General features: G+C 39.0%; 1 protein-coding gene across 1 annotated transcript in view; it reads left to right on the top strand.

The window, feature by feature from the left end:
• Positions 1 to 15,243, top strand: part of LOC107706875 (inactive ubiquitin carboxyl-terminal hydrolase 54-like) — a 140,168-nt gene that overhangs the window by 19,691 nt on the left and 105,234 nt on the right. Inside the window, exon 3 of the mRNA XM_016510705.1 lies at positions 9,301 to 9,435. Within this exon, the coding sequence (XP_016366191.1) occupies positions 9,301 to 9,435 (135 nt within the window). The remainder of the gene's footprint in view (positions 1 to 9,300; positions 9,436 to 15,243) is intronic.

Below are 15,243 nucleotides of genomic sequence, written 5' to 3'. Positions count from 1 at the left end.
GAAATGTTTTCTCTCTCTCTCTCTCTCTCTCTCTCTCTCTCTCTCTCTCTCTCTCTCTCTCTCTCTCTCTCTAAATGAAGTGTGTGTGAAGTGCTGAGGCATCAGAAAGCACACTGCTGTGGTGACTCAAAGCCGTATCATGGGAATGCTTTCACATATTTGCCAGGATTTATGAGCGTTCACCAGGAACTGTTATTCCTGTCCTTCTCCTGCTCTTCCATTCTTTCGTCACTCACACTCTCGCAGTTTCTCTCTCGCTCTTGTTTTCTCACTGTATTAAACCTGTTGTTAAATTTAGCTCCATTCCTATTCACTGTTAAACCATTCGGGACTAAAAGCAAATGATATCATCCAGGTAATGTATTCAGAACAAAACAGAAAGAGACCTTTAATTTTAATCACGTCCAAACAAACAAGCTTTAAGCCTCCCATTATGTTTCGAAAGGAAAAAGGAATGACTGTGGTTCTCAAAAGAATTTGTATCGCAGTACCTGAAATGACAAATGTTGTTGAGTTGACTGCATAATTTTTCAGCACGGCATTGGTCTTTCCTCTTACAAACATGATGGCATGCTTCTGTTCAGGCCTTGTGATGAAGCTTTGCTCTGTGGTAAAGCTCAATGCCTGACTCTGAGGTGGATTCCTGTCCCTCAGGTCTTTCCCTGAGCTCTTTTCCTGCCAAACCCTCTGCACACCGGTGGCATGGGATCTCATGTGGCTCTGGCTGTCCCCCGCTATAGCCTTGACTGGCATGCGTTACGTCACCTTTCTCATTTCTAATGGAGAAACGTTAGTTTCGGCCCATCGGTTCTGAGAGTTCCTCACGCGTGCCGCCCGCCAGCCGCCTGCTTGCCAGCCATGTTATTGAAATTTAATGATCTAACGCTACTAATGAGTGCTGAAATATGCCCTCGCCACACCGTTCCTTTCTGGATACCGCTGAATTCTTCAAATGTGTTTATTTGAAAGCGTTCTCACTGTGGGGAATATCATGTTCATTTACTGAGATGCAAATTAGCTGAGGGGTACGAAGATGAAAAAAATCATTGATTGTTTGCAGAAGTATGCATAAGTAACACTTGGCCAATATTATTTACTGATTGCCTTCTTTGATTTCATTGCGTTTTCAACCTAACAACTACTTCAGTTGTATTAATTATTGGTATTTTATCTTTTTCTGAGTGACATTTTGATATATACTACTGTTCAAAGGTTTGGGGTTGGTTAGTTTTTTATGTTTTAGAAAGCAGTCTCTGTATCTATTTGATGTAAATATACTTTTTTCTGTGTTTCTATTTGAATATATGTTAAAATGTCACTTATTCCTGTGATGGCAAAGCTAGGACACATAATCCTTCAGAAATCATTCTAATATGCTGATTTGATGCTCAAGAAACATTTCTTATTATTAGCAATGTTGAAAATAGTTGTGCTGCTTAATGTTTCTTTGGAAACTGATACATTATTTGATGAATAGGAAGTTCAAAAGAACAGAATTTATTTTAAATCATTTGTAACTTAAAAAAAATTTCTTTTCTCTCACATTTAATAAATGTAATGTGTCCTTGCTGAATAACATAAACTTAAATCTCATTTCAGTTGCTATAGGATTTACTCTTCAAATGATTTTTGTACATATTTTAAATCGCAATGTTGTTGTTTATATTGCAGTTAACACTTTCTAACCATTTTCTAAAAAAAAAATCTATAATGTATTTATTTATTAATTTCTTGTTTGATTTAACAGTAAAATATTATGTGAAATTATTTGTGCATTACCCAGTAACAGTTATAAATTAAGACAATATTATTTAATCAATTAATTATTATTAATTATTTAAAAACAAAGTGATGGCTGTATTATGAATTTAAAACTCATTTAGTGCCCATTTAGGGGCCTAAAAAGAGAATATGAATCGACAGACAAACTCACTGTGGTTTATATAGTTGAATGCAGTGTTCCTGTGCTAGCTAAATAATTTGAATGGACTGACCATATTTTTAAGCCTACAATGTTTGTCAACAGAGATGCTGCATGTCACAGAGGCCAAAAGTGTGACATTGGGTGGCAGGGGCCCACATTACTGCCACTTCACGAGGTGTGATAGTGCCTTGAGGTTGGTGACCTCTACCGACTATCAGGAACTGCAGTGCTGGAGGCAACAAATACACACACACATTCACACAAACAAAATAAATGCAAAGTCACAGTCACTCTCACAAGCCGCCACCTCTATTACGATGATGTTTCCTATTATATAAGCTCCAGTGACACCTCTATGTTTGTGCCGTTTTATGTAGTGAGAGCCAGCGATTGAGTTAAACCCAATTACAAACTCATAATCAGCATGAGATTCAATCCCTCTGCAATTTGAAAACTGAGCCTGGGGAGTGTTTAATATTAATATATTTACGTGCGTCACAAGATTGCTGCTCCTGTGAGGGTGTGTGTGCATGTGTGTACTCATTGCCCTTGTGAGTTTTGAGCAGTGCAGATGATATGTGTCACTGCTGAGGACTGTGTCTTGTGTCTTTGAGTGGAGGTTAATGTCTCATTTCACAGGCTACGCCTCAGGGCTCACAGCTGACAACACAATCTCTGGTGGTTTGTGTGTGTATGTGTATGTATGCATATGACTGGACTTGCATGTTTTGAGTATAGCCAGACCGGTTGGGTTCCATGTCCTTGTTTGAGCTGAGAAGGACATTACATCACTGCCACACTGCTATTACACACATGGACCACTCAACCCTCAAATGGGATTCCCAGTTCTACACGCTCTGTAATATAATACAGTATAAAGGCTCAAGGCGGTTTGTGGCTGAACCTGGGGAAGTTTAGCTATATGAATGTCCTTATTGGGAAGGTCAGAGTGGTTTATATGTGTCAGTTTTGGTTAGCTAGCTATTTGGCCCATAAAAAACATCCATTGTGTCCCAAATCAAATACTTCTCTACAGTATATGGTATACAAAAAATGGTACACTAAAAGAGTATGACCATATCAACATGGCGGATATAGTACATCTTAACTTTTTCAATGGTTTCCAAGTAAGTTCAATATTCAAATGTAGTACCCACTTAGACGTGATTTCGGACATGCCAACAGGCTTTGTAGTGAAGCTGGTTGACTGGGGTAATTTTGCTTGTTAAGCTGGGCTGGGAGTGAACTAATCACTGGATTTGTGAAGATTTTTCAGTTCAGTTGCATCATGTCTTTCAAAGAAACTCAGGAGTTTTGTTTGAGGCAAGTATCAGGTTAACTAGAGCATGAGACACTTTGTTTTTGATTTATTTTTGTAAAATATTCAATATGTCCCTGCTGAGAAAAGTGCCTGGTTTACTTGTCTCCACTCTTGGTTAGGTTGGTCTGTTGGCTGATTTTAGAGGGGTTTTGGGCACTCTTTAGCTAGCTATACAAGCTGAAGACCAGCTTGGCCAGGACGATAAAAGCCCAGATAAACCAAACCATCATCAAAGAATTAGTGACAACTAGGGGTGCTTCGATCAGGGTTTTTAAGGCCGATCACCGATCGCAATCACTGAAAGCAGTATCTGCCGATACCGATCACCGATACTGATCTTTTTAAAGCCTTCTTTTTATCATTTGTAACTATTTATAATGATACTCCAATCAGGATTTTTAGACATTTATTCAGGGCCTGAATTTCATTTTTGAAAATGGAAGGAATTCCCCTCTTAGGTGACTCTTGTGAGAGGGGAAGCAGCACGGACTGTGCTTTCACACTGGAGTCCACTACTGATCCGTGGCTGTTTACCACAAACACAACATTTATCCAATATTTTGATTTCAAATCCAAACATTGTCACTGAAAATGCTTTTTCAGCATTGCAATTCTTTTTTTTACACAGTACAGTAATACAATCTTTCACAGATATGTTTAAACACAATAAATATAAGCAACACATGCTTTTTACTTTTGCATTTACTTTAGATTTATATATTAAGCTGCTCAAGCAAGTGGCAAAATATTTACTGCAAAAAAATGCGCTGTTACTTTAATTCAGAGCTTGCAGCGCAACAAAAATAGACTCGGTGCGGAAACGATCTCTGCACTGCTGCAGACGCACCGCTCGTGGAACGCACTGCTGGACATCAACCGTGTGCAGTGTGTGCGCTTTATTAATCTGTTAACATGAGCGCGGAAAAAATACGCACCACATACGCACTGCAAACGGAGTAATGTGAACCTGACATTATGTGTGTGCGCTGCGAGTGTGCATGAGCGCACGGTCTCCAGGAGAGCTGCATGGTTAAACACTGGCAAGAATTAAAAAGTAATGCAATTCATAAACTTTACTGACGATGTGACACTCACCTTCATCATTATAATTATTTCACCCGCGCCGGACAGAGACTGAGACGGTGCCGATGCATGTCATGCCAAACCCCTTTAGATCAGCCTTTTTAGAGACTGCAGATCAATCATCCCAACGTGATTATCGGCCGATAGTGATCGGTAGCCGATCAATCTGAGCACCCCTAGTGACAACAAAAGCCGATATTGGTTTCGCCTCGGCCGAAAAGTTGTGCTTGAACACACCACAAAGTCTACAGCCAACAGCCTACTAGTATGAATGTTTTGCACCTGCGTGAGAGGAAATAATCCTCCATACCTGCAGGTATTTAGTAGTTTGGCTTCATCATTTAAAATGGGAAACTGGAAGAGCTAGGACTGCGGATGTACAAACCGTAAATAAAGCAGAATTTGCTTAAAGCAGGATTTTGTCACTTCCGTTTGTCTTCTTGGGCACTGGTTTGCTGAGAACAGCCAATCAGAGTGATCTCTTGCACCAATGGGCTTCACTGCCAACATGTTTAATCTGCTGAAAAAAGTCACTGATGGCGGTCCAGCAGTATGGAACACACCACAAAAAGGAGACTAAAATAGTCTAAACGTCGGCCCAACAGTCGACTTTCGGCCTTAAAGTCCGCATGAAATCAAAATTGACTTTATTTACTTTATTAGCGCACATTGCTAGTCTTGATGTGAAAAATTAATCCGTTGAAAAAAATTGTTTGTCTTGGTAATCTTTAATCAAAATCTGAACATTTACTTCTGCTCTGGAATGGCATTCCTTCTCTGATGACGTCAGTTTGATGGCTTGGGCAAGAATTTCCTTAAACACACCCCTCCAACCGTTAGGTTGCTATGAGTGAGAGACAGAGAGGAGGAGCGCAAAAAATAAAACCACACCCTCTATTCAATATTCCGTTTCAGCTGGAAATACGTCACTACACTGAAATAAACTCGACAGCAACTTCCGGTTCACGCAGACTTTAAAGTTAGAATAAAATTTAATTAATTTAATTTAATAAAAAAATTACATTTAATTAAATTAAAAGTAGTTCACTTCAGAATTTAAATTTCCTGATCATTTTCTCACCCCCATGTAATTCAAGATGTTCATGTCTTTCTTTCTTCAGTTGAATAGAAATGAAAGGGGACATAACACACACAGTTTCACCCAAACTCATGTTGATCTTTAGTACCTATAGAGAAAAATACAGCTTTCCGATTCTCTCCGAAAACAGCCGAGCTCCTGGAGGTGCGCCATGGGCGGAGCTAAAGAGTGACGAGCACTTGCCCGATTGCCAACAAAACACAGACATTTGATGCCGTTTCACTTACCGTCTGCAGTTCTGAATCATGACCGGGATCTTTTATAGCTGGGACGCTCCATCTTCCAGTATCAAACGATGTGCAAATCCAGCATTGAACTGGGCCTTGTTTATAAAGCATTTGTCAACAAACACACTTGCAAAACTCCATTGCAGCCCCGGAAAAACAAACTACATACACTGTTCACGTAACGCTGGGTTCTTTGGTAAGCTGAACAAGGTTATCTTTCCCTTACAGCCAAAAACACACTTCTTTGGAGACATTCTTCTCGAGCGAGTCCCGTTCAGTGCAGCCGAATGAAGCGCGTTGATGGGCACGCTCTCGCTCTGGTGTGTGTGCATGGGCGCGCTTTTCCAGGAGAAATGCCCATATAAGGAGTTCCACCCTTCATTACGTCACGGAGAGCCAAGCTCGAAAAAAAAACTCTCCGAAACTTGTACAAAACCGGAAGGAGTATATTTGACACAGAAATACTCCGTTCTACATTCATAATGTTTTTTTAAAGTTTGGCCATGTTTAGCATGAGAATCCAACTCTTTAACAGTGTAAATAACTCAACATGCATGAAATAGCATTAGACCCCCCCCCTTTAAGGTTTTTGAAGAAAACCTTCCAGGATTTTTCTCCGTATAGTGGACTTCAACGGGGACCAACAGGTTGAAGGTCCAAATTGCATTTTCAATGCAGCTTCAAAGGGCTCTACGCGATCCCATTCAAGGAATAACGGCCTTATCTAGTCTACTCTTATCTGTCATTTCTCACATCGCAGAGCTAGTGCAAGGCGAGCATTTGTGATTAAAAAGTATATAAATTTTTTTTTTAAGAAAATGTAAGATCATTTCGCTAGACAAGACCTTATTACCCTTAGCTGGGATCGTGAGCATTACCTGAGCCTTTAAAACCACAAGTTTAGGCTGGTTTAAGCACTTTTTCATTGGCGTTATTACTTTTGGATGGACAGAAATTCTGATTACAAAGTCTATGCGCATTTCCAATGGTTTCTTCAATGTTTTCAACACAGACCAGCACTGACACTTAAACATAACGATAAAACATAACGAGTGATGGGTTGAGTTTGTCAGTCAGACAGACTTTACCTGTCTAAGAACAAGAAAGTGCATGGAAACTAGTGTCTCAAACTCTAAGAACAGTTTTCTTTAGATAAATATATTCTGCTACATCAGATCCGAGCGCAGAGTTTGTCGTGAGTGTGTGAGGGCATGTGCTGCCGCCTCGCTCACGCTGAGGAGAGCAGAACAGAGCTGCAGTTCGGTTGAGCACTGATTGCCCGAGTGATATATTTGCTGCATACACACACCAGACTTCCAATTGGCCCTTATCTGTCCTGAGTGTTTCATCAGCTCAGAGAGAGAGAGAGAGATGGGGAAGGAAGGACATTAAAATATGTCCATAGGCGAAAATCACTCCAGGCTCTTAGCTGGGCTGAACAGTGTGTGATTAGAGCTGCATGGGGAAATGATGCAGTGGCTGAATTTTCCTCTCATCGAGTTTCCTCAGTGGGGTACATAACCCTCTACGTCTGTCCCTCCCACTCTTTCTCTCATTTTCTTCCACCCTCCCTCCATCCTCTTTCTTTCTCTCCTTGGCGCAGTGCAGTCAGCACACTGCATTACCTGTTCCAAAGCCACCGGCACCGTCCCGCTCAGGGGAAAACCCCCCATTCCACCTCCATATATGGGGGGCTGCCTTGGGCAGTGTGCCCACTGCATATATGAGGGTTTTAAAACTGCAGTATGTGTGTGTGTGTTTGCAGCCGCAGCAAATATTTGCCTTTGCACTATGAGTTTCGCCCGAGTCCATTTGTTCAGCTTATCAGGATGTCCTCTGGTGAGAGAGCGTTGTGTTGCAGTCATTGTTCATTGGGTTCAATAACAGTGCCAATGCTGATGGACAGGAGAATAGATTCCACCGCAGGCTTTTAGGACTCTGCGTTTGTTTGAATGTTCACTGTTAATGAGCTCCGTATCTTAGTCAGATGTTTCCCAACCACTGCTACAGGAACGAGCTTGTCCAATCGAATGAGTAGAGTGAGACTCCACAAAATGTTATGTCGTGAGGAAGTTTGATTGTATGGCTGTGTTGTAGTGAGCCGTCTTACCGACCACAAATATTCGCATGATAATGATTTTATTGGACATGCATATATTAGTTGTTTAAAAATCTAATGATTTTTGGGCATTTGGACATGTTCCAATATTAGCTGTTTAAAAATGTTGTTAGTTGCCTACTTTAGACACATTTCAACGTTTGCTGTGTTTCAAAACCTACTGAGATGCCCATTTAAACAGAATTAGTGGGCACACTGGAACATTTTCTTGGCTTTATTGGACATTCAAATCTGTTTAAACACTAGCTGTTAAACAACAACAACAACAACAACAAAAACCCTCCTACTTAGTTTTTTTGCATACTTGTGTATGGCTGTCTAAACATTGCTGCCTAAACCAGGCCCGGTTCTATGGGGGTGCTAGAGGGTGCTAACCAAATCAATAGCACCCTCAGGTAAAGCTGTAATAATGGCATTTCATTGCAGATTTGGCAAACTATCCAGTGCTTTATGGTTTGCGCTCTGGAGATCGGTTTCTATTTCAACGTGTTTTTGCAGCGTTGAGCAATGTAGCCAATCACAGACATATCTGTTACTTTCTTAAAAGCAACAGCACGAATCATCTCGTTATAACAAAGAGTAGACGCAATGAAAATAAGAGATTCATTGTGCAGCGTAGAGAACTTAATTAATTATAACGTAACTTTGTGAGATTGTGATGAACTAAGATGAATGACAGCTTTTTAGTGACTATGAACAGAGCGCTGCACTATAGCAATGGATGGCACTAAAATCTTTATATACTGTATATATTAAGGTTAGAGCACCCTCAGTGATTGGAGTCTGGAGCTGGGCCTGGCCTAAACTACGTTTTATGTTTTTTTTTTTTTTTCTTTCTTTCCTTAAATAATTTTGAATTTGACATGTTTGTATTTTTGCCCCCTCTCTTGCCTAAATAACATTTTTGGGTACATTGAAATGTTTGGTCCGAGATGCCTATTTAGACAGCATTGGTGGAATGTTATCTTATGAAAATTAACCATGGTTTTATTGTAGTAAAAGTGTTGAAACCATGTTTTTTTTGCATATTGATTACCATTTGTATAACCACAATTTTACTACACTAAAACTACACTATGGTTAGTGTAGCAAAACCATGGTTAATTTGTGATTACCATGGTTTAACTATAGTAACCATGTTTTTTTTTAAATTATTATTTGTAGTAAAACCATGGTTAATTTTCATAAGGGTTATTACAGGCATGTTGGCATGTTTGCTTCTGATCTACATAGCTAGACTGCATTTTTGGCCATCATATACAAAAATGCTTTTTGTAAGGAGTAGGCAAGTCGCTAGGTTTCGAAACACAGCCTGTGTGTTTGTTTATTGATTTCTCCTAACAGAGTCTGTGATTGGTTGTATTGCAGTGTAATGTTTTTACAGTACAGGATGTCAGCCGTTCTCTCTCGACGTGTGTATTCTCTCCACAGTGAGCGGGCAGGCTGACGAAAGCTGTTGTGTGCTGTGGCGTGTCTTGGTTGCATCAGTTTCTCGTTCTTACTTTGGGGTGCTGTTTGTGGTTTCAGAGCATCTTTGCCCAGTTCCAGTTCAGCAGTGAGAAGGTGCTCCCATCGGACGCTCTGCGCAGCGCTCTGGCCAAAACCTTCCAAGACGAGCAGCGCTTCCAGCTGGGCATCATGGACGACGCGGCCGAGTGTTTCGTAAGACTTTTGTTTTATCCCCATTTCACCCCTTTCTTCCACACTTTCTCCGTATAAGTTACGTTCTGTTTTTGCTGACACAATGATCAGCTTTACCTCCTCTCTTCTCATCCCTCTTTCTCTCTCAGGCATTTCCTCCTCTCCTCTCACCTCTCCTCAACCCTACTTTCGTCTCTCCTCGCGTCCCCTTTCCCAGTTCTGTCTTTTTTCGCTTCTCTCTTGGATTTTGTCAACCTTGATCTCAGATTCCAGAGATGTTAGGTGTTGAATTTCAAGCACTGCTGCTTGTGCTCATCCTTGTGTGGTTTGAAGAGTGGTAGAAATGGAAACATGAAGTCTGAGCAGCGTAGGGAAAATAACTCCGGAGGAAAGCAGACAGCTGAAGTTTGACAACTTTTTGTAATATTCATAAATTACTCCATGCACTGAAAAAGATGTGTCTCGGTGACGTTTCTGGCAGGACATGTTGGAGTATCTTTGATAAGTATATTTGATTCAAAATGGCTGGCTGATAGGATTCTCTGAGAATACAACGAGACTTTAAATAAAACCGTCTGAGGTTGATTCATATTTAACTGGTAAAGTAATGGATGGTTTTATTTCCTTCCGTTGTTGGGAGACAGATTTTGTCTACTATGTATGATCTTATGTAAATTCTTACTGCGTTTTTAGAGCTTTCTATCATCGTGGATGTTTTGTCAGCAATGTAAATACAATGGCAACAAAAAGTGGCTTAAAGACACACTTAAAGTGTCATAAAAATATCAAATCAATTCACATTTGCAAAAAAAAAACAAAACAATAGATTTCTTCTCAAAACTAACTTTTAGAACAATTCTGCGCCATCGTACAGTGACTTTAACCACCAGGTGAATTTTAATGGTTTTAATAGCCAATTTCCCCAAGCAGAAAAGCCAAAGATACTTCATCATAATTTGGAACATTATATCTGTTTTAACATGTGAAATGCTTACAAAGAGCTAGGGCTGTCAAAATGACTGAAAAACTACATTTGAATTTTCTACATAAATATTATGCACGTTTCTTCAAAGCGTAATAAAATAACACGACTATCTTTGAAAAAAAAGTGCATAATGTTTAAAATAATGTTTATAAACCATATATAATTAATAAAGTTGCTTAAACAATTAGAAAAAAAGCAGCACCATGTATGTATGTGTAGTTTAATACAAAGGATCGAAAACCAATCACAAAGAGTAGGCTACTTTCTTCATTTAAAAACATGGGATACAGTGGGATGGGGAAAAACCGCCATAAAGTCTTGAGACATGTTTTTTAAAAGTTGAACTTACATTAATTTTACATGGCTTTCTAAACATGTCACTCTCTTGTTCCAGACGCGAGTGTAACACTGATAGATGTCCCTCTAGAAAATGTGATAAATATGCGTTCTGTGTGAACGGCTTGGTTTCAGTTTTGACGTAAACAACATCTTCTCCACACTGATGCTCTCGTTTTCCGCAATATATTGAATGAACAACGTAGCAGCGCCGCATCTAGTGGGTTCAACTGGATAGGCTAACAAACGCATTAAAAGGCAATGACACTACATCGTCGTCGCATTTCGTGCGCCACTGATAGGCTGCCTGACGGCTGACGCAGACCTAAAATTCGAATGCAACGTTTTTGCATTCGAATGTGGATTTTTTTATTTTTATTTGACGAATATTCGAAATTCACATTTTTTTTTGACAGGCCTACAAAGAGCTGTATTTCTTTTAAAAAAAGCCACTTGGTTTGATATTTGATTGGGTGATGCACAAAAAATGCATACATTTTTTAAGACTTTTGTGTCCAAAAATGTTTTGGGGCCACTGCATCTTTCTTGGATGAGGCAATTCTAGAATGCGGTTTGACAAGCTCAGTAAAAATGTTTTTACAAAAAAGTCCATTAAAAGACATTCACATTCATCAACTGAAATGCAAGAGAGGCTTAACTACCACTCACAGGTCATTCCAGATTCGTGTGGGACTAGCATGTGGCTAAAATAGCAGCTTGATAATCAAAAAGCAATGAAGATACAGAGCACACACATACTCCATGAAATACTCCATTTTAATTAGATCGGACTACTTTGAAGTGCTGAATAAAATATCTTAATTGGACATTTTTACTGCGCTTGTCACAACGCATTCTAGGATTACCTCATTCAAGAAGGATACAGTGGTCCCAAAAAGTTTCAGCTCATTCTCATCAGAGGATCCATTTCAGTATTTCAGGCTTTTTTATTACGTTTTTATTTCTATTTTATTTTAAATGCATCTTTTCAGTTTAGTTTAGTTTTATTGACTTCGTCAAACTTAGTTTGTTTTGGTTTTAATATTTTAGATTTTATTGTATTTTTAGTGTATTTTAAAGCAGCCAAAGTTATTTTAAAATGTTTTCCCATGTTACATTTCTCAGCACGTTCTAGTGTTACTAAAGGTTTTAAGTATTATAATAGTTTTATAATATACTATGTATCAAAAACTAAAATTACATTTAGGCTATTTTTATTTAATTTAGTTTTAGTTTTTTTCCAGTTATGTTACTTATAATTTCAGTTAACAGTTCAGAAAAAAAAGTTTTTTAGTTTTGTTTTAGTTTTTATTACCAGTAATAAGATTTTTTTCTTATGTTCAAGAACTGCTAGATGGATTACAATAATATGCACAATTTAGACCAATTACAGTTAGAAATGGCTGATATTGAATCTAAGAACACAATGTTGTTGCCTGTGTAGACGGTAGACCGCTCATACACTCATTGGAGCTGTTTTTATGTGGATATTTAGATTTATGGCCTTAGGTGTCATGGGCTTTACAGGCATATGGCAGCAGGAGTTGGCAGGTATATATACGGGCTCTGCTGTTGCTTAAAATGAGCTCGGATAGGATTATTAAGGATGTGGAAGCTTTCTATAAGGTCTTCCTGTACTCCTCAACCAACTCCTCTAATCCCCAGACCTGATTATTCGGCCCGGACTTGATTAAGGACCATAGATTGTGTTTATCTCACATTTATGTCCTTAAAGGACACACCACGTGAGCATCAATACAGATAATTGCTTTTAAGCAAATAAGCAATTGAACGATCATTCACGGGCGAGCGGCTGAGCTGTCCAATCAAGATAGCTCGCCGAGAGACCCTGTGATTGGCTCCATCTTAAATACCCATTTATATGCAGCCAGTACTGTCTATGTCAGGGCTTTTCTGCCATAGATCTGTGAATGCAGCTGTGCTTACTCATAAGGTCACAAAAGACAGCATCATCAAAGTGTTATTTAGTTCAATTAGCACCTCGTCTGCAGTTCGGTAACAAAGGTCTGTTTCTGTCGCGGGCTCATTATTTTTAGCTGAGGATCTGTTGAATGGAGCTGCCAAGATTTCTCCCATTTGTTTGACTGCCGCATTCGCGAGGCAGACGCAGGCATGGGGCCAAAGCGCTCGGCGCGCCATCCGTCTTTTAGATGCAACCCCTCTCCTCACGTGCACCAGACGACAGGCAGTACATTAGCGAAATGCCAACTCTTCATTTCTGCCTCGCTCCTCTGCACATCTGCACCCCTGCATAAATAGCTGCGTTATTATCTGAGCAGGAAATGAAACGCTCCATACACTAATGATTTGTTGTGTGATACTCAATGAGAAGTGTCTAGCGGAGGGCGTGAGATGTGATGTTTTTCAGAGTGAAAAATTAGGTTGAATGCAGTGTGTGAAGAGTCTATTTACAAGCTCAGTGAACTCAGAGTTATTAGTGTTGGGGAGTAGATAATTAGTACTTGTGGTACTAACTTACCTATATATTTTTTTAGTTGTTTGACTAGCTTAACTGTTTCAGGTCCTCTAGAAAACTTTTTTTGCTAAGAGTAGTATAACATAATGCTGCTTTGCTGATTTTTTTTTAAAGGCGGCATAACGCATCTTTCCTCAAAATGTCTTGTAGTGAAAGTTAAATTATGGCAAATCTCTCTGCACTTTTTGAGAACCTTTTGAAAGCTTCAGGCTGGGCCAGTGGACAGAGTAGAGATGCTTCTCAGTAATTATGCAAAAGATTTTACAATTGAAGTGCATTGTCATTTTAATAACATGTGCTTCTGGTTCTTTTGCTCTTCTGAGAGGAAAGGGCCTGGACAACCACATGTGCTCAACATTACTGTCCTTTTCTCTTTCTAGCAAACTGACAAATTGACAAACTCACTGAGAAATACTCTTTAATTTCCTGATTGTTATTGTTCCTTGCATTCTTCTTAAGGTCATATTACAGGTCCCATGTGATTCATGTGAATTTTACCATCGATTTTGGTGACAATAACCAGCAAATTCCAAAGATTTAGGCCTTTGCGATACTCATTTAAAGGGGAGATAACACACACAGTTTCACCCAATCTCATGTTAATCTTGAGTACCTATAGAGTAGTGCTGCATCCTTCATATCTCCAAAAAGTCTTTAGTTTTTTTCATATTTATAAAAGAAAGATACAGCTTTACGATACTCTCCGGAAAAAGCCAAGCTCCTGGAGACGCGCCGTGGGTGGAGCTAAAGAGTGTCGAGCACTTGGGCGCCGAATGCCAACAAAACAGACATTTGATGCCGTTTCACTTACCGTCTGCAGTTCTGAATCATGACCGGGATCTTTAATAGCTGGGACCGCTCCATCTTTCAGTATCAAACGATTTGCAAATCCATTGTCGAACTGGGCCTTGTTTATAAAACGTTCGTCAACAAACACACTTGTGAAACTCCGTTGCTGCCCCGGAAAAACAAACTGTATCCACTGTTTACATAACGCTGGGTTCTTTAGGAAGCTGAACAAAGTTATCTTTCCCTTACAACCAAAAACACACTTCTTTGGATTGGAGACATTCTTCCCGAGCAAGTACTGTGCAGCGCTGCCGCCGGATGAAGCACGTTGATGGGCGCGATCTCGCTCTTGCTCTGGTCGATGTGTGCGTGGGCACGTTCTTCCGGGATAAATGCCCATATAAAGAGTTCCACCCTCGTTTACGTTATTAAGAGCCATGATCGAAAAAAACTCTCTGAAACTTGTACGAAACTTTTTTTCGAAAAAAGATTTTTGGCACAGAAATACTCCGCCATACGTCCAAATAGTTTTTTGAAACTTTGTCCATGCTTAGCATGAGAATCCAACTCTTTAACAGTGTAAACAACTCTGAATGCATGAAACAGCATTGTACCCCTCCTTTAATAATATTGCACACAAAGCTTTCTAGCCGAGTGAAATTGAAAAAGTGTCCTAAATACTTCTTGAATGTACATCTAATGTACGTTGAACGTCTAAATACGCTGAATGTTTTTACCAGCTTTATTTCTTGACAATAAATGCCACTTGTCATCCAAGATGACAGTGCAAGATTAATACATTATTTTTTCAGTAGCAGTGTTATTGCTATCTAAAACTGTTTATAAACGTTTATTGGAATAAAGCTGAAATAAAATAAAAATTTAATATTGGATGAAAAATGTAAAAACTTGGCAACTAACTGAAAATAAAAGCAGTTAAAGTTAAAATTAATTCAAATTAAAATCAGTTAAAAAATTAAATATAAAAACATAGCTACTTTAACATACAACATACATACATACTTTAACATACTTATTAAATACTATAATACAATATAAATAAAACTAAAATAACGCTGTTCAGTAGTTTTAAAATAGTTATGTCATAAAATTGGACTTCAATGCAATGTGTGTATATTTTCAAGAAAAAAGTTGTTAGCTGTTAAATTATTTGGTTTAATGCTGTTATATAGATGGATGGATGGATGGATGGATGGATGGA

The sequence above is a fragment of the Sinocyclocheilus rhinocerous genome, unplaced genomic scaffold, assembly GCF_001515625.1.
Source record: "Sinocyclocheilus rhinocerous isolate Xijiao unplaced genomic scaffold, SAMN03320098_v1.1 scaffold144, whole genome shotgun sequence".
NCBI classification, from domain to species: Eukaryota; Metazoa; Chordata; class Actinopteri; order Cypriniformes; family Cyprinidae; genus Sinocyclocheilus; species Sinocyclocheilus rhinocerous.
Note: the sequence above shows the minus strand (reverse complement) of the source record. Positions and strands in the feature narration are given on the sequence as shown.